Below are 26,241 nucleotides of genomic sequence, written 5' to 3'. Positions count from 1 at the left end.
CCAGCAAAGAGATATTTTCAGGTCAGGATTTCTAAGCCACAGGCCTCACTTAAGAGAATGTTCAGCTTCTCAAGCAGGAAGGCGTTTTGTGGCTAAGTCTGACTGAAAGAGAAGTCACTTTGTGTGCGCGCACACACACACACACACACAGACACACACACACACCAGAGTAGGGAAACCGTCATTTTCCTACTCGCCCTCTGACATCAGCCACCTTCTCTGTAGCTACAGTTTCTCTTCACTCAAATTAATCCCTGGCGATGAAAAATGAGCCTCTCCCCCACCCTTGCTGCCGCCTTTCGCCTCACGCCCCCAGAGAAGAGTTTCTTCGTGAGGCAGCCGGTGAAGGTTTTTTTCCAAGTCACATGATCCAGGATTCAGGGGAGAATCCTTCTTGGAACAGAGATGGGCCCAGAACCGAATCAGATGAAGAGAGATAAGGTGTGATGCGAGGAAGACTATATAAATGGACCCAGGGCTACAGCAAGCACTCAACCCGCTGGCCCTTTCTCGAGGCGCAGCCATGCACGTGCCGGCCGGCTCGGTCACCAACCACTTGGGAAGCACTGGCCGTGGTTATTTCTATTTCACCACAGCCTTGCTGGCTCTGTGTCTCGTCTTCGCTGTGGCAACCATTATGGTGCTGGTAGTTCAGAAGACGGTAAGTGGACTTCTCTTCCTCACCTTTCCTTTCTGATTTATGTTCCGCTTTCTCGAGAGAGACTTGGGAATACGCTAAAAATGGACATATACCAGGTAGAGAAAGGGAGCAAAGAAATGGGAATTAACCCTCGCAAATAATTCGGCTTTTTGAAAGAAAAATTTGTTGAGCCATCATCTCCAAACTTTCCAGACTCATATGGGCCAAAAGAAGGGAAAGGAGCTATTAACGTTGAGAAATTAAGATTTAAATGTTGCTGAGCCAGAGACCTGTATCAAGGAGGAAAGCAATAAGGAAACTTGATGACACACTTGCCTAAGTTGGTATCATGTCTTCAATGCCTTCAGACCAGATTCCCGGGGTCTATATTTTCAGCCCAAATGCTTCTGAGATTTTGGAGGCCTCATCCAATGCTAAGAGCTTTTTTAACCAGGAGTTAAGGTTCAGAAGCCAAACTCTGTAAGGGAAGAAGACCAGGCTCCTTAGAGCTTGGGCATTTCAGTGTTAAAGCTCACAAGACAAACTGAAAGCTTCCTCCCAAGCCCCTGCTTTGAAGAGCTTAGGGTGTCACAAAAACATAGAGCACAGAAGCAGAACATAGAAATGTTTTTCACACCTGTTCTCTCTGAGTCTGCTAAGAATTCTAAAACTACAAGCAATTATGGGTACATACTGTAGAGTCAAACTGTCTTAGGAAATTTATGTTTTTTTGAAGTAAATGGTAAGATTTGTTGTGAAAACAGAAGACATGAAGGAGGGAGCTTCCTCATATTTTAGGAAATTGGTGTTTACAGAGAATCCACCAATATATATTTTATAGAAAATACTGTACTGAAAATATATATTGCTCATGAATTTTTTTAATGAAGTAATTTTTATAGTTTAAGAACTTTACCCCCTACCTGCGAAAGTAAGTACATTTCTGTTTATTCCTTCAAAGATCCCATTTTTCTTGGTATTACAATCCTGCAGAACTTGTTCTGGTTTCTTTCAGTTGTCTTAGGTTGAATACTCCTGAATTCACTGATTAATGAAAAGAACCAGGCTTTAAAGGGTTTTGGTATCTGTTTCTCAGGTGTCATCAAGCTCTGAAATTTAAATGAAACTTTCAGGCTCGTAGCTCCATAAAGCTGAAAGAAAACAGAATTGCCAGCATTTAATTTAGATTGGAGAATTTATGAAACTCATCATTTAATGAGTTCATCTATGTTTACTTCAAATAATACTCTTGAGGGCCCCCTTTTTTTTTTTTGTAGAGGTTCTATAATTTGCGTAATTCTAATCTGAAGTAAACCAGAGGTGTATCATTTTATAGCAACAGCAAAGAAATTAAAGTGACCTTTGAAAAGTTCTTTTGTTAAAGGTTGCAGCTAGAACTGCTATGAGAGAAAAGAAAGAAAGAAAGAAAGAAAGAAAGAAAGAAAGAAAGAAAGAAAGAAAGAAAGAAAGAAAGAAAGAAAGAAAGAAAGAAAGAAAGAAAGAAAAGAAAGAGAGAGAGAGAGAGAGGGAGAGAGGGAGAGAGGGAAGAAAGGAGGATGAAAAGTGGAGAGAGATGGATGATGGTATAGGGTGTGGCAGTGATATACAAAGCTAGAGAGCTCCAGAATGGACCTTACTCAAATCCCACTTTTGGTTAAATTGATTCTTTCCATGAAGAAACTGGAGTGGATCTTTCTGCCTCATTTTTGTAAATGTGGAAAATGAGGAACAGAAAGGGGACAATGCTTGACCTAAATTGTACAGAGAAAGTGGTAGAATCAAGACTGCCTGACTCTTAAATGAGGACACTGTTCCCTTTGACAATACAGACAGCCACAAAAGCCCTAAGAAACTTTTTTCCTGCTCTTCTCTTGGGAGCTTTATCTTCTTGGCATCCATTTCCTAGAGTTAGCCTCATGGTGGGATATGAAAAGATTCACTTCACAACCTGATTGTAGTGTTGGGTGTACTGTGAAATATCAGTTACTTGCTTAAAGGCATTGCGACATTAAAATTTAAGCATTTTACACATATTATTTCCAATCATTTGTTCGGCTATTAACTGTTTTAAGAGCTAAAAAGAGTTATCCCTTTGAACTTGAGTTATCAGGAAAGGCTTCCTGTAGGAAGAGGGACTGCAGGCTGGCTTTGGGACAGGTAAAATTTGGAGAAATGAAGAAACTCTAATAGGACTTCTGGTAAAGAAATCAATGTGAGATCCCCAAGGAACTTAAATTCACATCCTAATAATTAAAAATGGAATACAGTGATGGCCACATTGCACTCTATTTGTGAGGGTGGATGGGGGCAGGGGTGAGAACCATGAGAAGGGTTCTGTTGGCCTAAGAAGTCTCAGTTCTAAATAAAAAGGCACATGTACAGACAAAATTTAAAAACAAGATTAAGTAATAACATATAACAAGTGATAGAAGGTAGGCACACAGGGCTAAGAAAAACTAAGAAAAACTTCACTGGAGATTGTAATTTCAGTTTGGCTTGAGAAATGTGTACAATTTCAAACAGGTGAAGGGAAATCAGAGGAGAAAGCATTCCTGGCCAATGGCATGGTGTGAGCAAAGTGATGGAAAAGAGAAGTGTAGGATCTGTAGGAAAATCAACAAAGTTTGCCTTGAGATTTGGCCTGAAGACCAAATAACCCCAAACTCAAATTCCTTGGGAGAGACAAAGAAGGAACTTACATTTCAATTACAAATAATTTTTGAGGATCTATTGTGTGCAGGACATTGTTCTAAACAGTGGGTATAGAGCCTTGATCAAAGCCAACAAAATCCCCACTCTCATGGGAACTTATTGCCTACTGATGTCTTAAGTATCTATGATGTCTGTATTTTATTTAGATTATATTTATTTATAATATAATATTTATTTAAAATTTTATATTTACATGGTTTAAGAAAAGCAAACAGTAAACAAGGGAAAAGAAAAAGTAGAAATCTCTCATACTCACCACCTACTAATCCCTCTTCCCTGAGATGATGACCATTAACAGATGTCCTTTAAAAAAATGTCTTTTAAAGAAAAAATCGATGCATCTACAAATATACAGTACACACGTCGTTATAGTAAACTCACAAATTTGCATCTTGCTTTATTGACTTGACAGTTTATCTTGAGGATCCTTCCATGCCAATACATGGAAGTCCATCCCATTCTTTTGAAGAGTCACATAGTATTTTATTGTACTTCATATTTCATTTGTGCCTAGTGAAGAACACATATTTCTCTCAAGAAGTTTTGCCCGTTGTGCAGGTATGCAAGTATATCTGTGGGATAAAGTCCTAGTGGTGGGAATAGAATGTATATTTTTCACTTCAGTAAATAATGTCAATCAGCTTCCAAAGAGACTGCACCAAAACACTATTCTTGAGGAAGTAAAAGTCCTACCAACAACAGGTCTTCACTTTAATATGGAAAGAAAGAAAATTGATTTCTGAGTAAGCACAACAGAGAGCATGCATATATGTCAGGATGAAATTTCATGCAATTTACAGCTAAGCAAAAAGAAAAACAATAAAATTTCTCATATCTCCTCCAGAGAAAAGGGTTATATAAAGAGATAGGCTGTAAGGTTGACACCAGAAGTGTTTACAGTTCAAGGGTCTTTAGAGCTTCAATCTAGAGACATAACAAAGAACCAGGTGACTGGACTTATCCAGTCCCTGAAGAGATCCATTTACATTCCAAAAGGTTAGAACAAGGGCTCATTAGATTTTCAAGGAGACCCTTTCTAGAAAGAAGAGAAAGTAGCTGCCTTCCTTCCCTTTATAAGCAAAGAAAATTCCTTTTTTCAAAAAATTTATCTGGACAATACCACTCTACCTCCCCATTAAGAGTGGAGTTTAGGGGTAGTGATTGGTGATAGGAGTGGTATGGTTTTGTGGTTTGCTTTCAACCCAGATAAAGTACAGGAGTGAATCGAAATGCCCTGTGATACTTCCCCTCTACCCAAGTTACTCTCTCCAATATATTCAAAATTATCAATTCAAAAAAGTCCACTCAAAATCTTCTCAGGGGCACACCTTAAACTGGACTGTGACAGAAGGATCCATGTGGATAAGGCAGGACCTCTGTTTTCTGAGCATCTCTAAATTGAAGAGATGAGGCCCAAACACTCAAGAACTTGAGTTCAAGGTAGAATAGCACAGAATGCCATAGACCAGAGGAGAGGAAGACAATTTCTGCTTGGGATGAGGGAGGGGTTTGCAGAAGAGCTAGAAGGTAAGCTGAGCCTCCTTCAAGAATCAGAAGAATCATGTCTTATACTCAAAGTTTTATTTTGAAAATTTTCAAACCTAAAAAAAAATAGAATGGTAAACACTCATTCACTTAATTCACCTAAACTCATTAAGCATTAATATTTTGCCATATTTGTGTTCTTTCTGTACACATGAGAGTTGCACACAGCGTGACCATTGGCTTGCATGTATTCTAGCATCCATCTCCTACTTACTGCAGGGCCATTCTCATCACCAAGAGTGTTCATGTTAATGCAGCAATATATACAGCCTATATTTTAATTTCCCCCACTTGTTCAAAAACATCTTCCATAGCTGTTGTGCCTTGTTTTGTTTGTAGACCCAGAATCTACTCTCAGGTCACATATCACATTTGGTTTTTTTCAGTTTTAACCTAGAATGTTACTAAATAAAAGGTGGTCCTAGAAGCTTGTTAGAAATGCAGAATCTCAGGCCCCACTCTAAACCTACTGAATCAAAATCAGTATTTTCAAAAAGGTCTCCAGGTGATCTATAAGCACATGAAAGTCTGAGAAGCAATGATCTAACAATCTCCTCTGCTCTTTGTTGTTTGCTTTTCATTGACTTTTTTCTAAAGGTCCAGGCCAGTTCTGGTGTAGAATAGTTCACATTTTTGGATTTGTCTTAGTGTTCACTCATGATTATATATTCAGATGAAGCACTTTTGGCAAGAAAAGTACAGAGACAGTGGTAAATACTTCTTATTGGAGCATTCTAGAAGTATGTCAGGTTGTCCCATTACTGGCTATGATGTTTGGTCACTTGATTAAGTTGGTGACCACTATCTCTTCGGTAAAACACTTTTTTTCTTTCTTATTAAAATTTAATCTATGGGGTGATACTTTGAAGACATACGAATATCCTTCACTGAGCGGCTTTGGCATTCTTTGATGACCCTCGTCTGCATCAGCTAATACACAGAGGGTTGAAGAATCATTGCTTAATTCTATCATTCCTTCTACATTTATTAGCTGCATTTATTAGCTGCAGCTGCAGCATTTATTCTTTAATGGAGAAGAGCTCTTCATTGGAAAGATGGTGGCACAGGTGGAGATGGTGCCGGCATTCATTCCAGGTGAGGCAAAAGAGTGAGGAGAGGTATAGCCCAGAAGAAGACAACCCCAGGTGAGAGGAGAGGCATGGCAGGGACAGAACAGAGGTCAGTCCAGACTGCACAGAGGAGCAGCAGGACTTAGGACTAGGTGGCAAGAAGCACTGACAGAGGAAGAGAGGATAGGCTGCCACCCCTAACAATAGACTAGGAAGATTTCCTAAATTCATACATGAGGCCAGCTCCATACTCAGCCTCCATTAGCTGTTTCCATTCCTTGGGGAAGGAAGACCTCAAGTACTCTGATTGCCAGTTGAGTAGTCTTTAAGCCCTTGTTATTCAAAGTGTAGTCCCTGGCCCATCAGCACTGGTGTAATCTGGAGGCTCATTAGAAATGCAAAACCTAAGACCCCATCCCAGACCTGCTGAATCAGACTTGGCATTTTAGCAAGATTCCCTATGGGAGAAGCACTGCTTTAAGCCACCCTATTCTAATTACCACTTTCACTAACTCTACTGAAAGGAAGGCTGCCAATGAAAATAGTCTTCCTCCTGGAGATTTTCTATGACCTCCATCCACTTCCACATGGAGTTTCAGGAGAATTTTCTGCCCTGGGTTCATCCTGCTCTACATGGCTTGACATTGAAGGGCACTGCCTTCCAAGTCAACATATCGGAGTTTGAATCCTTTCCCTGCTATTCACCATCTGTGGGACCTTCTATAATCATTAAGTCACTTCTCTAAGTATTAGTCAATCATTAACTCTTAAGGTAAAGATGAAGTAAGATAATGCATATAAAGTATAAGATTTAGCCCCAGAGGATTAAGCACCCTCATTAAGTGCTTAATCCTGTTAGCTTGACAGTAAGAGAGGGATTCCTGGCAAAGATCTCATGGCCCGCCTTACAAGGCCAACTGTGAGGCCAGCAAGGAAGGAGATATAGAATCTGCCTGGCATATTCCAAACATTAGTTGCCTTTTGGCCATTTTCAATCAAACAGGGCATTTTTTGTCAAAGCAAATTTGGGAGCTGATTCCTCTGTACAGCATTGCTCTGTGAAAACAAGTAAGCCTTTCAAGGTATTGAGGCAAATTAAGCTCCACATTAGGATCAAGTGGGTAACCAAAATAGCCAATGTTTTCAAGTACTTGCTAACACTTTATGTATACAATTATGATGTCCATATCCACAGCAACCCAGTGGAGGAAAGGATTATTAACTCAATAATCACAGTGATTAAAGGAAGTGGGAAAACAGAGTCCTAGGCAGAGAATATGATTGGGATCATGTCATCTTACCCGGGGATAAGCAGGTTAAACGTGACAATTCCTCTCCCAATACACAGAAACATTGTTGGGGATCCCCATCAGACACCCAGAGTCTGAAAAAAAAAAAAAAAGACAGAAATACACTTAAGGAAATGTAGCTGGTTGCTAATCATGGAGATGGAGTTTCCTGAACTACTCAAAGAAGCTGAGAGTGACAACCTGGGAGGGTCCGTTTGCTTGTGTCTGTGTCTAGTCTATGTGCTATTTACCTCAAAGCCAAGTTGCTAAGCAAGGTGGTTCACATTACCCCAGCCAGGACCCAAATCCCCAGGCAAGATTTGGGAGAGAATTCTAGGACTGAGAGGTACCTTGCCAAGGAGGAGATGATGGATAGCATTTAGTATAGTGCCTAGGGCATAAACAGTCCTCAGCAAATTTTAAGTTATCATCTCTTTATACTCCTCCACCTCCAAATGCAAGGACTGCTAAATAGGAGAAGAGATAGGGAAGAATGAGCTTTTCTATCCTTGGCTTCTGAAGACAGCATTTCTCCTTCGCAGTAGAAAGAGCACTAGAGAATTTCAGTCCAGGATCTGCCACTGACTCATGAGCTTGTCTCAATCTCCCCGTCTGTAAAATTAGCTTGATGGACTAAAGTTGTTGATGTCTAGGTTCCTGTCTGGCCCTGAATCTTTGATTCTGTCTACCATGTGTAGCCAAGGGAAGCTATGGAGACCTTGTCCTAAGAGCTCTTCATGATAGGGATAATCACACTTGGATGCCATGGGCCTTGAGTGAAGGGTTAAGCAACAGAATTCTTTCCTGTACCAAGATGCTTTGTTTTTAACTTCTTCCTGTCTGAAGCTAGGAAACCAGAAAGTCCTCAAATGACAGACACTCCCAACTCCAACCCCCATGTAAATTAGATCCTCCTCCCAGATACTATGTCTTAAAACCTCACAACTCAAAGTGTGTTCTGTGAGCCAGGAGCACTAGCATCACCTAGGAGCTTGTCAGAAACAGACTCCCAGGCTCCACCCACACCTGCTAAGTCAGACTTTGCAATTTAACAAGCTCCCTAAGTGATTGGTACACATGTTAAAGTTCAAGAAGTAATATCTCTAAACACTCTGCCTCTTTTCCCTCATAGCTCTTGCCATAACTTGCAATTCTATATGTATCTGTGTATTTTAAATCTATGCTTTAATGATTGAGCCATAAAATCCACACATATGACTAACATAATGCCTGGCACACACCAGGTGCTTGTTTAACATGTGCTGAAATGTATGACTCTCTGGCAGTTCCCAGCTGCCAGTGGCTACTGGGACGACCCATCGGTTTTGCTGTTCTAGCATTCTCTCACTGTCCTGGGTATGTTCCTGGGGATCTGACAGATTCAACAGTCTCAGTGCCACGTTTAAACATCGATGTTTTTCTTCATGCATTTACACATCACACTAACCCATGGACCTGCTTGGCAGTAAACTAGGTGTTTATTAAATCGTGAAATGCTGTTTGTTGTCTCACAGAGGCAACCTGGAGGGGAATTTTGTGACGTCAGGTTTTCCTTTAAACTGCATGCGTAAGCTGAGAGACCACAAATATTCAGCATAGTTAATTAGGTTAAGAGCTTTCAACTAAAGCAAAATCATAGAACACTAGAGCAAAGAGGGAAGGACTTTCCAAGCGAAGTTCACTTCCTTTCCCTTGATAAGCATAAGCCCCCAAATTTATACTGACTTCCACCATCTCCAGATCAGTGCTCTGTCTCGGGAGACCCCCAACCACTACCACTCACTTGGGCTGAAGAAAACAGCCATTGATCAGCAGCGGGAGGCAAAGGACAAAGCACTCAGAGCAACGAGAGACTAAAAGGGAACTCCAGGTGGTCCTAGGTGTTCATACAGAACACTAAGAGAATACGATGTGGGCAGCTGCTAACTGCATGCTCCGGTAGAGGCTGGGAAGTTGCTTTCATCCATGGAAACACTCACATCTCTCTAGGTATTTATTAATGCACTACAAGACACTTCAACCTAGACAGGTCAAAAGATGAATAAGATACTCATTCCTTATTGGCAGGACACCTGAGGGATGTCTCCATGGCTGAGGTGGGGAGAAGGGAGAGTGAGACTAGGGGTGGGGAAGTTAGTCTCTGAAGAACTTATTATTATCGGTGTAAATATTTAAGTATCTATTTATGCTTATTACAGAATAAATAACATAAAAGATAATGTGACTATAGAAGTAAATAATATACATTTATGCTTATTTATATTATATATTATACATATTTAGGTATTACAGTCAAATATAAACTTGTAATAAATCATGAGGGCAGGGACCCAATTTAATTATTTATGGTGTCTTCACAATGCTTGGTATGTAATTATTCTATTAATTCAGAATTTCCAACCACAAGAGAGACAGAAATGTACCTTCCCAGGTATGCTTACAACATGCTTTCACTGTCTGATGAATCAAATATAGAAAAAAAAAACCACATATATTTATACACTATATTTGATTGCTCTTATGTTGACCAAGGCAGGGGAAAAATAACACATGGAGGTGAAAAGAAAAGCACTGGACTGAAAGTTAAGAGTTGCAGATTCTGGTCCTTGAGCTACTATAAACTCTTTATTACCTCTCTTAGCCCTGGCTCCTCACCTGTGAAATGTGGACAGTAATCCTCCAATTGTGTTCCTGATAAGCAGGTTGTAAAGCAAATGGATGAGAAAGCCTACTGTAAACTAAGACAGTGAATAAATTTTTTTTAAATCTAAGAGTCAGGTGTAACACAAATTCTAAATTGTACAATACTTTGATGCCGACCAAAATGGGGGTGGTGGAGTGGGAAGACTAGCTGTTCCAATCTGATGACATCCTCACATTGGTTTTTGTTTTTGTTTTTGTTTTTCTATTTCTTCTCTTTCAGGACTCCATTCCCAACCCACCGGGCAAATTCCACCTTAAAGGAGGTAAGTCCTCGAAATCAGAAGTAACTGTGCAGGGAATTATCCATACATATCACATTATAGCTGATTTACAACCAGAAACATCTTGAGTGTCCAACAGAAGAGTGGGTGGAAGCTGATGCGTCTCCATTCACCTGAGCAGTCTCTGAGCTGCACTCTTGTCCCCACAAGTTCTCCCACCGACCCTCAACTCTCCCACTAATGAAAACCCTACCTCTGGCATAGGCTGTCATGCGGACACAGACAGAAACACAAAGCAGCATTGTGTTAAGAGCTTAAAATCTGGAGTCAGGCAAATGTGGGTATGAATCTTTGCTCTACACCCCATTTGAGAAACTCAGTTCCTCATCTGTGAAATGGGACTAGTAACACCCACCTCATGAAGGTACTGGAGAAGTCTATCAGATCTCTTCTGTAAATTGTTTGGCATGGTGACCAGCACATAGTAATCATTAAATAACTGATAACAGCCAAAATGCACAATGAAGTCGAGAGCTTGTGAAACAGTCCTCCTCACTCCTCATATTTCCTATCACTGAAGTCACTAATTAATGCATTGTCTCTACTAGCCCCAGAGCGGTGATATGCAGTTAGGTGAACACGGAAAATGAAGAACTTTGAGATTCTCTGATGAATGATTTTATTGCACAGAAGAGGAAAAGTAAGACCAAGTGAAATGTCTTGTTCAGGGTCATATGGAGTCAAATTTGGAACCCAGATGTCCTCAGTTAGAAACCATATGTCCTCATCTCTAATCCGCTGTTCTTTCAACCCCAAAACATTAACCCCATCTCTGTCCTATAACATTTAGAATCTAGACAGCAAGTACAGCTGGGTACCAGACAGCTCAGACAGAAAAAAAAAAAAGTAAAAGAGAAAGGGCACATCATTATAGCCACCTAGGAAGAGACATCAGGGCATCCTTGGGACCAGAGGAAGGACACAAGTATCCGGACACAGCTCCTCACACCAATCCAGCAATCACACCTGGAGTTTCCTTTAGGATACCCTTAGCCATGCTTCTGCTCTCTGTCACCCAGAGACTTAGAATGTAAGGGGGAAATCCCCCAAACAGAGCAGCATTCTTTATCTTTCAAGGCAGACTAATAATTACAGCTTTGTCAACAATAGCTTAACTTCGGCTGCAATTACTCAGCACGTGACCTTGATTCCCATAATGCCTCATTAAGGTAAAAAAGAGCATGGCATAATGCAAAGGTAAGCAAGATTTTTCTGTAAAGGGCCAGGTAGTAAACATTTTAGGCTTTGCAGGCCACGAGGTCCCCGCTGCAACAAGTCCACTCTGCTGCTGTAGTGCAGAAGCAGCCATAGACTCCATGCAAATCAGCAGGCATGACTGCAGGCCTGTGAAACCTCACTCACAGAAGGAGGTGGTAGCTTGGATCTCACCAGGGCTTGCTGACCCCTATCATGGAAACAGTACAGGCTTTGGAATCAGAACACAGAGCCTTGCAAAAAGCCAAATACAGTGAGGGAATGTCATTTTCCCTTCCCCACTCCCACCACTCAACATCCATCCAGACTGTCCAAGTTTGGACCAGAACTTCATTTCTCAAGAGGGGGAGGTGATCTTTAAGAAGAACATGATCTCAGTGACAAGGGGAATTTTGATTAGGCGACACAGCCTCAGCCATTCTGGGTCTCAGTTTCGGCACTTCCATCTGCAGGCTGCCAACCACAGGGGCTCTAACTAGTAACCCCCTTTGCCTGTAGCCAACGAGACTTCCCTCTCAGAGTGTGTCCTTTCCTAAACGGGTATTTTTTGGTATTAAAATGTCCTTCCTTTTACAACATGAAGCTGATATAAATGGGAATTAAGTTGGTTTGCTTCTTATCAGTTATTTTTTATTGTTTTAATGGTCACAATAGGCAAAATAATAAGCTGCCCATTCTATAAGATCACTGAGTTTACATCTTGGAATAGATCATTTTGGTCCGTAAAATCCAAAATTTTGGAAGTCATGGACTAGATAACTTATCAGATCACTTCTTATATGGCAATCACTGTGAATCTCAGGACACAAATGAATCTAAAACCAACCTCAGTTCACAATTTAGTGTTTTTGCAATCAGATTAAAAAGTGCTAATAATTCTCACAAGAGCAATGAAACTTTTGTTAAAGACCTTCCCACACCTCCCTTGGGTTGATCTTAGCCTCCATCCTGTAAGAGGGCAACATAGGGATTAATACTGCCATTTTGCAGATGACGAGCTGAGGCCCAAGGAATCAAGGTGACTTGCCTAAGGTCACCTAGGGAGTTGATGGCAGAGCAGGGATCAGAATCCAGGGCTCCTCTCTAGCCCCTACATAATATGCTTCAGCCATGAAATGTCAGCGACCTGCCGTATGTGTTCCCTGGCTCTCTCCTGCTTTTAATGCAAGTCTCTGCTTCTCTTATCTTGGCAAACTGCAGGCACAGTAGTGGGGTGAGGTGGAAAGAGTAGTGCCTTGGAGCAAGACCCGGGCTCCAGAACTGACCTTCACACCAGCAGGCTGTGCTTCTCTGGGCAAGTCTTCCCTCCACTCTGCGCCCCATCTGTAACATAACAGCAATGTACTAAATGAACTAAAGGTCTTTCCAGCTTTGATGCTTTTATGATACTCTAACCTCTCATTCAATATGTAAATATAGAAGAAAAAAGTCTAAAACATGATTCTTAATAATCCTGAGGAAGTCTGCAGCCACAGCCTCCTCCCGTAACAAACCCCTCTTAAAACAGGCACAAGTAGCAACCTGCCCCTTTTGAAAAGCCGTTGCAAGACTTCACAGGCAGAGGGGAAATCATTTCCAGAAACTCCATGGAAGAAGCTCCAGGGGGCAGCATGTGGTTTGTCACTGGGATGGACACAGGCAGAAGCCAGACACTTCCCAGGGAGCCCTCTGCCAGCTGATGGAAATTGTCCACTATCAGCAGGAAGCTGGTAGCAACCCAGAGCCTCGGAAGCCGGGCTGCGTAAACACACGCTAAAGTAACGTAACACAGGATGACACTTAGCTGCAGGGAAACCACAGACAATCAAGCCTTTTTTGTAGTGAAATGATATCCGAGTCCAACACAGGGTTCTCATTCCTGGCCAGAAGACTTGTCACCAGCAGACTGTCACCTCACACCCACTCCACTGTGCTTAGGACTCAGCGGCCCATCCAGGGGCTCAGCTGGGACTGCGGGCCAGAAAGGACACTGGGAGGAGAACCTTTTCCCACACCCTTCTCCTCTGCTTTAACAGACTCACTGAGGACTCCCAGAGCCACTAAGAGGGTGAAACAGACAACCAACATGACCCCGTCTGCTACCTGGCAGAGCCTGTTTCCTGGACTCAGGAAGGGCTGTGGGGAGAGGAAAGCTTGTGCTGCTTCCCACCGCTCCTTGTTCTGACTTTCTGCCTCAGCCACATTTTGAATCTCATGTGTGCTTGTGTATGTGGCTTATTTGCCCAAACCCCAGAATACAGGCCCCTTTACCCGATTTCCCCAGAGCTCCAGAAGCACCTGGCATTTGCATACAGCAAGGCTGAGAGCAGGATTTAGGGTAAGTGGAGAAGCTGGTAGGGCGATGCCTTCCATCACAGAGGATGATGCAGAATTGAGTCTCAGACCCCTCTGTGCTTGTGCGGCCTCTACACTCCACTCCCTGCGGACTTCTCGAGGGCCCACACTCCTCCCTGGGGTTCAGCCCTTCACCATGCATATGGATTCACTCTCCCTCTGACCTGTTTTCCTGTCCTTCTTCTCCCCGTTTTCACCCCCCCCATCACTTCCCCTCACAAACTATGCAGAAAATTCTACTGACTTTATTGCAGAACAATTTTGGTCACCTTGGCCTCAGCCCCAGGCCTTCCCAAAATCCCAACAACCAAATGTCAGTTCTCACCTGCACTAGAGGAATTCTGTACACAACTTTTGAATCAGTTTTTATTTCATTCCTTTACTACATATATGTGAGGATCTGGTGGAGTGAAAGTAACGACCATCGAAGGGGGCATTTACTCTGTGCTAAGCACTGGGCTGAGTGCTTCATGATTCACTTGTAAGATCTCATAACAAGCCCCGAAGATAGTCATTAGCCCTATTTTGTAAGTAGGGAAACAGGAGCACAGAGAGGTTTACCAACTTGCTTAAGATTGCACAGCTAGCAAGGAGTGGGGCAAGACCTCAAAGCCCAGGCTGGCCTGCCTTGGAGCCCTTCTGCTTAACCAGGCTTGTACATAGTCAGGTGCTGAGGAAAACATGGCTGTGCTTCGTTCCAGTGCAACTACCAGTTCCCCAGGGTTACGAATCCTTCCAAGGCTTTTTATCGCTTCCTCAACACCCGCTCCTGCAGCTGTTGTCACTGAAGTATGCACTCTGTTGTTGAGCTTGGGGACAGAGAGGGCCACTAGGGCAACCACACACGTGGGTTTGCATGAAAGGTGGAGTGATGCAGAGCATCAACAGCCCACAGCAGGGGATCTACAGGCCAAATTCAAGCATCAGCCTTGCAGCTGGGGAGTTACGGGACCTGGGTGATTCCTTCCTCCCCAAAGCTACCCAGTTATCAGAGTTTGTTTTTCCTGTGACTGTCACGTGGCCCCTAATATCTACAGTTTCCTGGAAGCCCTGAGGAAGGGGAAACAGTGGATGGACTACGTGAAGGGGTCCTGAACCCCTTCTGCGCATTTCCCATCCTCACCTGAATTCAGTCTCCAGGTGCAGGCGAGGTACAAAAGGCAGAGACCTGGGTTGAACTTTGGAATACCTACATTCCAGTCCTGGGGCTTGAACTCGCAGGGACTGGAGTTTCCTGTTTTTAAAAATAACAGGAATGAGGGGGGCAAGACCACTGACCTGATCTGGCACGGATTTTGCTCTAAGGATAACTTTCTAAGAATCAAAGAAACATCTTGGGATTCTTTGACCATTTTACCATTCTAACAACTCACGATTTTTGCACGGCTTGGCAAGCTACTCTCCTTCCCACTCCTCCTGCTAAAAAGAAAACGTGGGCATTCAAAGAGATCAAGTACGGTTGGCTCTCTTACTGTAACTAGCAAACCCACCCCCAAAGAAACAATAAAAGCTGCCCACTGAAAGCAATGAGACTAAACCAAGGATCTGGCTACTCACCAACCCCTCACTATCCCTGGTATCACACAGCTGTGACCCAGATAGTTGCAGCCCCACCAGGACGCCACACTGGCAGCAGAAGAGGCTGGTAAAGAAGCAACAGCCTCCTCCCCTGGAAAGACTGAAAATAGCAAACAGAGACCCACTTCTATCAGATGAACTGAGCTGGGTCTGGATTGCCCAGTCCACCAGTTATTGTAGCCTTTTTCTTCCCACAGCAAGTAGGGGTACTCCTGTTCGCGGGTAATTGCTTTTCAGATAGTCACAGGCCTCAAAGAGATTATTTGCTTCTCCATTTACTTTAAACCCACTCACTCAAAACTCATCCTTATATTGTGTTTTTCTTAAAGCAGAGCTAACAATAATCAGGAATCTCCCTACAAGAAATAAACTAGAAAATAGGCCACTCGGAATAAGGTGGAAGAGGGTCGTGGAGAGGCCGTCCAGAGTGCTAAAGCCATCTATGCCTAATCCCCACCCCTCTCACCAGGAGGAGAGCGGAGATGCAGGAGAGGAGAGGAGAGGAGAGGAGAGGAGAGGAGAGGAGAGGAGAGGAGAGGAGAGGAGAGGAGAGGAGAGGAGAGGGAGAAGACGATGGGAGGGGAGGGGAGACAGGAGGAGATGAAAGGAGAGGAAAAGGAAAACAATATTCAGATCAGTGAGAAACATTAAAATCTGTACTTGAATTTAGCACATACAAATCACAAGTCTCTAAATTCAGAAAAAAAAATGCCCATCTTTCAAATACATTGAGGAAGGGAGAAAAAAAAAAAAAGAAACAGAGGTGGGGTAGGGAGGGAAGGACAGAGAGAGGACGAGAAAGGGAGGGAAAGAAAGTCTATTCCTCAAACTGGCTTCACTATATATTTCATCCAAGCTCTCTGGGTACCACATGTGTTGGCTTAAATTTCCACAAGCCCAGCAGTGCAAGCCCTGGGCCAGGGAATGGGAGCCAATCATTACTGAGCATACGCTGGGTGGTGGACACCAGGCTCATTGTTATGCATTATCTCATTTAATCCTCCCAACTCTTCAAAGGAGGGTATAATTATCTTCACTTTGGGGAGAACTCAAAGAGGCCGAGTAATTTGTGTAAAGCCACATGATGTAGTCAGTAGCAGAGGAAGAATCTGAACCCAAGCCTGTTGGATCCCAAGCCTACCTGTCTAAGTGTGCTGGCATAATTCTGCACCTAGAATAGCTAGAAGCTGTTTCTTAAAAGTTGTTTAAAATGTGAGCAGATATCACCATATGACTCCAGACCCTCCTTGCCTTTTAAATGAAAGACTTTAGAAGATGCTTCTTAAATACTTCCAGTAATACCAATTCAATCTGCATTTAGTATAAGTGAATTCTGAGGAAATACCCATAGAGTCAAAAGGTTTTATCTCATATACTACAGCAGGTCAGGATTGAAAAGACCACAAAATCCTAAGTAACCTTCAAGTGACTCAAATGAATTTCAACTTGATCTCAATTTGTATTTACTGATGACTTTCTATGTGCTTAACACAGAGCATGCCAGGATGGGTAGTCCCCATATGCTGTTTATAAATCTAGGGTCACCTAGTTGTCCTTTGTTTAACAATTAGCCCATCCTGGAGTTTCTCCATCACTAGTTGGCCTGGTGGCATTAAGGAAACGTCAGACTGAAGCCAGCTGAAATGATCCATAGGTTAAGGACTCATTTTGATTCCAAATTCTACTAGATAACGGAGAGACTCTCCCCTAGATGTCACTGTCGAGACTCTTCCTAGATATTCCACCAGAGGGATGGAACTAAGAAGCCTGGACGCAGTAAATGCAGTCATTAGGATAATTCCTCGCCTTCTTGGAAGGATTAACATACTTTCAACAGATGGAAGGAGGATTCTGCACACTTTCTGGGAGCATCAGATGGCCTCAAACACTTCTGTACATAATTGAGAAACCCCAATCCATCAGATAATGCCACGAGCTTTGGTTTAATGAGCATTTCACCAGCCAAATCACTCTGCTAAGCAGCACTGCTAAGCTGTGCCACTGTAAAAACTAGGAAAAGAGGAATAGAGGAGGAAGGAGCTACCATTTTCTGAGTGTCTCCTCTAAGCCACTTGCTGTTCTGGCCAGTTGACATCCATAATCTCATTGCATCTTCACAACATCCATACATTTGGGTTGACTGTTACCAACCCTACTTTACAGATGCAGTAACTGAAGGTCAGTAAGGGGAAGTGACAGGTCTGAAGCTAAAAGTCTTGACCAGAACCCAGGTGCTCTCTTTGAGGTGCACTGTGTCTGTCTGGTACTCATACCAAGCGGGAAGGTGCCTGGCACTCAGACCACATACCTTCTGGCCAGAATGGTAGGGTGGTTTGTTTTGCCACCTTGGGCACTGCTGCATCTTAATGAATGCGTGACTGTCCCTGAATTATGACTTGTCAGGGTTCAGCTCATGGGCCTGAAGTCACCTGCTAGCATTCTTCCAGGAAGAGGGAGCCCAGAAGGCTCATCAGTGCTTATTTTCCCAGCACCTTCAGCTGTCTCTTCAGTTTTCAGTCCAGCATGTATGGTGGCTGCAAACCTACTTCTTTCTACATTTAACCTTCCCTGCTCCATAGGAAGACTAAAAATCATGGGACAGAGCCCTGGACTAGGAGTCAGGAAACCCGTGCTCTGAACCCAGCTCTACTACTAATCTACTGTGGGCCTTGAACCAGAGCCTCAGTCCCTTTGGGTTCAGTCTCCTGCTCATAAATCTAGGGTCTTGATTAACTTGGCATCTAATGGCCATTTCAGGACTACTATTGAGATCTCAAGATGGGTTCCAGTCTTCAGGTTACCATTATACTGACCTCTAGATCATGACCATTTAAACCACCTTAAGCAACATCTCTCTCTCTCACTATCTCTGTCTTCTGTGCATCTGGCCAAGAGGGTTTCACTGGCACATATTTCTCTCCAGGCTTCCAAATAAAGCCCAAGGAAGTTCCATGATCCCTCTAGAGGAGACCAAAGCTTGGGAAAACAGCTAACATATCTCATCCATCTGAAGGCTTTGGTCCTCAGAAGAATTCACAAGGACTTGAGTTGTCTAAAAGACGGAATGTCCCAAAGGAGCAAGGACTCCTGGGATCTGGCCCTGCCTTTGTCACTAACTCATAGGACAAGACTGTCATGGGGGTAACAATGGGGAGCACATGTGTTATGTAGTTACTAAGCCTGGCCAGATGACTTCTCAGGGAACTTCCATTTCTAGAAACCATGAAAATCCTTACAGAACCAGGCTGTTCATAACTTAGATTGTCCCCAGACCTAAAATGCTCTGTTCTACTACTGCAGGTATCTGGAAATCTTAATGTGTGAAGACAGACTCTTAGCTGGGGTAAAGCAAAACACCCACAAAGACAGTTGGAGCTGGGACTGAATTTCTGCCCCTGCAGCAGGCCTGGCAGTGTGCAGCTGAGTCTAGACAGCCAGCTGGAATCAGCTAAAAGGGCCCTTCTAGATCATCAAATCCACACTGCTCTTCATCTACTAGGGACATGAGAGCCCAGAGCAGGGAAATTCCTAGATTCCAAATCTCAGGTCATCTAATCTGCCATGACTTACAGATTGTTCTCACCTCTCCACCCCAGTGTTTAGCTCTCCAAACAAAACCCCTCTAAACATCACATTCAGCTGGGAAATGAATGAAACAGGAGTGCATTTTGCTCCTTATGCTCCAAACATTCAAAATTCTAGGGATACTACAGGATTCCAGTTGCATGTAGCACCACCTATTTATAAATTACTTATTCCTGTCACATAATCAAAAAAGAAACTCATCTCATGGATTCACCGGGTGATGAGGAGACTCAAGTCACATGGCTGATGACCCAAGAAATATTTATCTAGGTCTTGACAAGGGCCTCATGACCCTCAAAACACCCCAATGCATCTTTGACCAACACTAACTGGTCAAATATTTGAGCTGCCAGCACTGTGACTTGGAGTGTGATTTGTGTGTCCTTAGTGAAAGCATTCCCATTGACTTATCTGAGAAATGGGGACAAGAATAATGCTAACTGTTAGCTGAGTGCATCACCTCCTTAAATTTCCATGGAGCCTTAGTGTTCGGGCCCCACAGAGCAGGCTCCCTGTCTTCCTGCTGACAGCCTTGTCAGATGCTAAAGGCCAGTGGTGCGCCTTCTCCTAGGATTCCCTCCAAATTCAGCAGCCTGGTTCCCCCAAGAGCTCCTCCAGTGTCCTGGTTCCCAGCCCCCTTCCCTTAGCCAGCACTTCCCTTAGCCAGCTCTAGTAATGTCATTCTTCAAGAGAGTGGCCTGTGTTTTTCCTTTCTCTTGAAACCATCTGAAAGACTCTTTAAGAAAAAATAAGATACGCCGATACGCCATGGCATTTGACTTCAGGAAATGCAAATGCTTCAAAATAAGTTGTTGTTTTTTTCCATCCTTGGGTTTCTCAGAATTACAACTGAGGTCAACCCAGCAAACATGCAAAGACCAAAGAGGAAAGAAAAAAAACCTGCATGTGTGAGAGGCAAGCCCAGGCTTGTACTTCTATAGCCACCTGTTTACAGATGCTCACCTGACAGATGCCATCACAAGTGGCACGGTGTGAGGGGGTCTCCAGCCAAGGAGCAGAGCTTGTTCTTGCTGTGACATGCTGGCCTCAGCCCAGGGCACGAGTCTTACTTCCTGAGTAATCTAACCTAACCTGTAGAACCAATGGGAGAATAAGGCCAGGTGTTATTCCAGCCCAGAAGGGAAAGGCAAGCCAAGCACCTGCATTTATCCTACTCAAGCCATAAGAACTTACTTGACACCCACAGAGGGAAGTAAGAGATAGACTAGATGATTCAATTCAACAAACGTTTACAGAGCATTTTCTGGGTTAGCAATGGAAATACGTAAACAGTAGTCTCTGCCCTGAGGGTTCATGGTCTAAAGGAAGAGGCAAACAGACAAACAGAGGGAAGGGTCAAAGAAAGTTTCATGGAGGAGATGACTGCCAGGCTACGTTTAAAGCAAGGAATCACTTCCCAGTGAAGGGGAGGATTCCAGGTGGAATGGGAAAACCAATATGGTGTGTTTGCAGGCACTCCATGCCTCCAAGCTCCAGTTAAGTGATCCAAATTCCACTTGGGCGTTAGAATCAGATAGCCTGGGTTTGAACCTCTACTCCACCAGTGACTAGCTGTGCCAATGGGAACAAAACATTTAACTTTTTAAAGCCTCGGTTTCCTATGTACAAGAGAGATGTCCTTATAGTACGTTTCTCATGGAGTGATTAGTGAGAATTAAGTAAAATAATGCATGTAACATGCTTAGCAGAATACCTAGAAAACAGCCATGAGTCAATACGTATTAGGTATTATTATTATTGTTGTTGTTGTTGTTCTTATTATTTCTATCACTACTACTACTACTATCACTATTGGTACAGAGAGTGCAGGGGAAATAGGGGAGGTGACAGATGAAACCGCAGCGTTCAGTAGGGATGAGAACACAAGGGAACATGAATGCCACGTGGTGGAGCTTGTTCTAATCCTGCAGGGACAGCAGTGTCAGAAAGGGGTTCCAAGCAGAGAAGAGATGCAGAGAGATGCAGCCAGACATGCCTCTCTGCGATTTCTTCCGACTTGAAGTTCCACATCCCCAAAGAGGAGGCAGGGCCGGGGACCCTCTACCAGTAGTCACAGCGCATTCAAGAATGAGCAGCCCTCACTGTTGTGACTAAACACACCCAAGAGTGTGGGCTGCAGGCTGAAACAGGCAGGACAAGAACACTAGTTAGAGGGTAAGTGAGAGATGGGATGAGAAGAATGGAAGCTGGCCTACCAGCCCTCCTCACTCAAGAGACATCTGGACCAGAACCTCTTTATGCCTGGAGGGCAGATAAGGATAAAAACTGCCCCCTGCTTCTGCTGGGGGTACCAGTAGCAGTGAGCTTGTTCAGACAGCAGAGGGAACTCTTCACTTAACTTTCAACCACTCCTAGGCCACGTCCCACTGTAAGGAAGGCCAGGAGGGATATTTTCTCAGGCTTGGACAGAGAGGGCAACGAAGAAGATTGTGAACTCAGCAGATGCTACTCGAAGATCCAGTGAGCAACCACACTAGGATGTGGCTGCTTTCTCTGAATGGGCCTATGGCTGCCTATCCTCTGATGGGTGGCATGAATGGTCATCTCTGGTGACACCACCAAAAAGATGTGAATGTCAGTTGTACAGATAGAGAAACCAAGGCCCAAAGAGGAAAAAAAAAATTGCCTAGTAGTTGAACTCATGAGTCACTGCAGGAAATTTATAACTTTGTTCTCTGCATACAAAATAGTTACTATAATAAGAAGCTAAGCTGCCATCATCAGTGAATATATTACAAATATTTTTATTTCTTAAATACCATGATGACATAAACATTGTCCTTTTCCCCTGCCAAGGAAGCTTTAGATATCAGGCTCCCTGCTTAGATCTCTTTAATCCTATATCCTCTTCAAATTGAGCACTAGGATGTGTTTATATCCTCTGTCTAGAAAAGCAGCCTTGAGAAGGAAACATGGTCTCTGGAATCAGATAGACATGGGGGTGAATCTCAGGGTTTCCATCAACTTGCATGACTCTGCATCACTGACCATGTCTAGGCATAAGATTAGCCTTGCAGAGTTATTCTGAGAATTACATCAGCTGAAATATGTAAAGGTACACAGACCAGGATTTGGTGCACCCTTAAAGGAAGGATGGCAATCATTACTACCAGTGTTAGTGTTCTTACTACCACTGCCTGGCTGAGTGACAGAGGACAATGTACTTCATCTGTCTGGTCCCCAGGCCTTTTTCCATCTCTCAAAGCAAATTAGTTATACCTCTCTCATGGAGTTGTTGCAAAGATCAAGTGAAGTGAGATACATACGGTGACAAGAATGGCACCTGGTACCTATAGGAACTCAGGCCATGTTTGTTTCCTTCCCCCAACTTCCAGTCTTTTGTAAAAGCCCAAGTGGAAGCAATCAAGTTTTTTTTTTTTAAATCCTAAGGTACTCTATTGCAAAATGAGAAATAAACAGGTTTTCCTTTTGCCCTCAAAATGGAAACAGAATAGTCATTGTCTCATCAAAGGATCATGGAAAAAGATCTGGTGTCTCCAGTTTCCAGAGTAGAGAAAGATAGTTAATGTATAATCTCCTTATTTTTAGGGAACTGCTCAGAGGACATCTTATGTATCCTGGAAAGGGCTCCATTCAAGAAGTCATGGGCCTACCTCCAAGGTCAGTAACCAAATGCAGGAATCCCAACCAGATGAGACCACTTCCTGTGGCCTTTCTGAAATGTCTAAGCCAGAGTTCACAAGTAGAAGCCCATGGCAAGATGTGACCTGCAGATGTCTTCTGTTTAGCCTGCATGGTATTTTTTTACAATTTGGATATAAATGCCTTGGGGGCAGGGGGGCGGGGAGAACAGTACTCTCTAAAGCTCAAAGCTCCTGCTCCTTCAGCCTCATTCCCTCCTTTACGTTTGCCTCCTTGGCCTCTGAAGGCATCTGTGTCCCACCCCACCGTCCCTCTTCACTCACCTGTCTTCAGGTTGCGGGCCAAGTATACAGTACTCTTCCTCATGCAAGGGAAGCAGGCTCTTAATCTCTGCCTCTATCAAGTTATTCACAAGGGAACCACAAAATTGCCTTGTGCCCAGATTGACAGCTTAATGAGCATGTTGGCATGGGCCTATTTGCATATTGCAGCATGCCTCAGGGAAGAGGCCTCTTATAAATGAAATAATAGGAGGCATTTACACTGGGGAAGATGAGGTGCAGAGGAGATGGCCAACATCCTCTGAAATAGCCACTCTGCTCATTCTAAAACTTCAGTTTTGCAGTTAGATGAGTTCTTATTCTTCAACTGAATCACAATGAGGTTTAAAGGGAAGCAATTAAAATGAACATGACAGCTTCCCAGTCCTGAAGGCACCCTTACCAATCAGTGCTGATTTTCACTTGTTAAGACTCAGAGATTTGGCTTCAGACACCAACATGTCAGCTTAGAGAGTCTGCTAATTCTCTATTTTTCTATGTATCTCAGCTAGGAAGAGTCCTTTAATGTGCACTTGAAGGGTCTACACAACTATATTTGGCCATCCTTTTTAAGAGAGGAAGACATTTAAACATTCAGACGATGAACAATTAAAGGACACATGTTTGTGTGACAGTTAAAAACAGATTCTCCTGGACCTCTTGATGCCTAAACTGGTTACTAATTGAACAAAATTGAATGCTTTATCTCTGATACTCTGTGCAATGCCTACCAAATAGTGGTCTCCCATTGACCAAACATTCATTGATTGACTGAATAAATGAGCCTGACAGTCCGAATTTATGGAGAATACAGTCTAGGACCTTATAGTCTAAAAAGTGAAAAATAATAATTAGAACAATAACAGAATAATGTAATAGTTAAGTGGAAAACAATTGTGTAGGAGGCAGAGGTCTAATGCCACGTGTGTTCTGACCCTCCAGCTTTATGCATTACAGAAGAGGAAGAGGGGTGGTTTTGCACCTGTGCCTTGACTCATTAAGCAGCACCTAGGAGTAACGCGGAAGATATTCCAGATGGCTGAAACAGCAAGGCAATATACAGAAAACACTGGTCTTGAATAGGGAACCTTAAATAAAGACTTCAAACTTTCCAATCTGCATCTGAAATTTGCCTAATAATTCTGGGGTTCTTTTGTCCTTCTCTTTCCAGTGTCAAAGCATATAAACAAAACCAAGTTGTCTTGGAACAAAGATGGCATTATCCATGGAGTCCGGTATCAGGATGGGAATCTAGTGGTCCAGTTCCCAGGTTGGTACTTCATCATTTGCCAACTGCAGTTTCTTGTGAAATGCCCAGAACATTCTGTCGACCTGAAGTTGGAGCTTCTCATCAACAAAGATGTCAAAAAGCAGACACTGGTGACAGTGTGTGAGTCTGGAGCGCAAACTAAAAACATATACCAGAATCTCTCTCAGTTCTTGCTGGAGCACCTCCAGGTCAACACCACCATATCGGTCAAGGTGGATAAATTTCAGTATGTGGATACAAATACCTTTCCTCTTGAGAATGTGTTTTCCATCTTCCTATACAGTAGTTCAGACTGAACTGTTTCTTCTGGCTTTTAAGAAGAAAGGAACTCTCTGTCATACAGCACTTCATCCATCCAGGCACTTGGGGGGAAAAAAAGAAAACTTTAACCAAGACTAAAACCACGAAGGGAATTAAATAGCACACTTCTCTTTCTGTCTCTTGGGAAGATACAGCTCCAGGGTTAAAAAAAAAAAAAAAAAAAAAAGGAAAGAAAGAAAAGAAAAGGGGGTTTTGAGTGAAGTATCTTGCAGAAAGAAGGCAGGGAAGCAGTGTGGTGTGGTGGACAGAGACCCACACAGGAATCAAAAGGGATGGATTTAGGCCCTAGCCCAACCATTAGCTCACTGTATGACCTAGAGCTAGTCCTTCCCCTCCCTGGAACTCAGGATCCATGTCTGAAAAATCAAGGGGCTAGGTTTGAATATCTCCAAAATCTCTTCCGTCTGTAGAGACCAGGTTCTCTCATCACAGACTTGTGAACTAAGATTCCAGGCAGTGTTCTCAAAGCCCCCAGCCAAAGGCCCTGCACACTGGCATAAAACTGACAGTACTTGTAGTTCTGGCTGCACGTCACCTTGACACAATCAGGATTTGGGGACAAGATTCAGGGCACCTTGCCAAATAGTACGAACTGTAGGATCTCAAATGTGTAAAACTGAACATCTGATACCTTCTGGGTATTTGGAAAACCATCGACTAGGCATGACTCCACCTCAGTTAAGACTGACAGTAAGTCAACCACAGACAGCTTTTGTTTCCTGTCAGGAAAGCGCCGTGAGTTCAGCAGGCACTCAGTCAGCATGCAGGGGTCAAGGTGACCAGTCATCGAGTCAGAGGACAGCCGCTGCCATCCCCCACGTGATCGCTTTCTGTTCTCTGCTTCAACCATCTCTCAGGAACCTATTTCTGAGGAGGATTTCTAAGGCCCCACAACATTGTTGATAGACAACGATGACTCTGAAAATGGTGAAAAGGACTTCTGAGGCCACGTCCCCTTCTGATTTAGGAGGCCATGACATTTCAATCAACGTTTACATTTGTCCATTGTCGGCTTCGAAGGAGCACCTTGTTTGTTTGAGAGAAGGACCACTGACTTGAAGTATAAACCCCTGAGGTTATGCATCAGAAGTACAGGGACCCTCACCTGTTATGCAAAAGAATGGAGCAAAATTTTGCATTTTTCTCAAATTGAAGGATAGAAAAGAAAGGAGTTAAGAATTCAGGAAAGTTTGTCAGAGAAAGACTAGAAAATATTTAAAAGAAGGGGAAAAAACCCAGCAGTGCTGGTATGGATGAGAGGGGCTTGGAGAACAAAAGTGGCTAAGGGAGAGATTTAAGGCATTTACTGAGCAGGGTGCTATGTTGACCCCTCCTAGGTCTCCACTATGAAATATTCAGTGAAGTCTACATTTCTCTTTAACATGTTTCTGTGAGTAGATTCTTTGGGAAGAGTAAGCATTGGGAAAGGTGTTGAATTCAGCAAGCCAAGTGATAGGTGGTAAAAATAGAGAGGTTTTGAGAACCCAAAGCTACAAGAGAGTTTCTGGTATTTATACCCTAACTCTGTAGGATAAATGAAATCTTGCTTAAACCAACTAATGCACTCTTGAAAAGGTATCTGCAACCTAAACATGTGTAAACTAAGCAAATTTTCTACCATCTCATACTCTAACTTGAGAAAGTTTTCATTTTCATTTATCACCAACCCTTCTCCGAGCTGAGGTAGGTACCTTATTTTTACATCACAAAGAGTTCTTAATCTTAGCATCTGTCAAGCAATGCTTTGAAAGCCA

General features: G+C 43.1%; 1 protein-coding gene and 1 long non-coding RNA gene across 2 annotated transcripts in view; one reads left to right on the top strand and one right to left on the bottom strand.

Moving 5' to 3' along the window:
* LOC116663239 overlaps positions 1-8,061 on the bottom strand; it is a 133,412-nt gene extending 125,351 nt beyond the window's left edge. Inside the window, exon 1 of the long non-coding RNA XR_004319445.1 lies at positions 7,269-8,061. This is a non-coding gene — a long non-coding RNA (uncharacterized LOC116663239). The remainder of the gene's footprint in view (positions 1-7,268) is intronic.
* TNFSF8 (TNF superfamily member 8) lies at positions 5-25,715 on the top strand. Its single transcript, XM_006186034.3, has 4 exons — positions 5-661; positions 10,180-10,222; positions 22,523-22,594; positions 24,068-25,715. Exons 1-4 carry the CDS (start codon positions 467-469, stop codon positions 24,460-24,462), a joined length of 705 nt encoding a protein of 234 aa, XP_006186096.1. The 5' UTR covers positions 5-466; the 3' UTR covers positions 24,463-25,715.
* The last annotated feature ends 526 nt before the right edge of the window (positions 25,716-26,241 follow it).

Source organism: Camelus ferus, chromosome 4 (genome assembly GCF_009834535.1).
Source record: "Camelus ferus isolate YT-003-E chromosome 4, BCGSAC_Cfer_1.0, whole genome shotgun sequence".
NCBI classification, from domain to species: domain Eukaryota; kingdom Metazoa; phylum Chordata; class Mammalia; order Artiodactyla; family Camelidae; genus Camelus; species Camelus ferus.
Note: the sequence above shows the minus strand (reverse complement) of the source record. Positions and strands in the feature narration are given on the sequence as shown.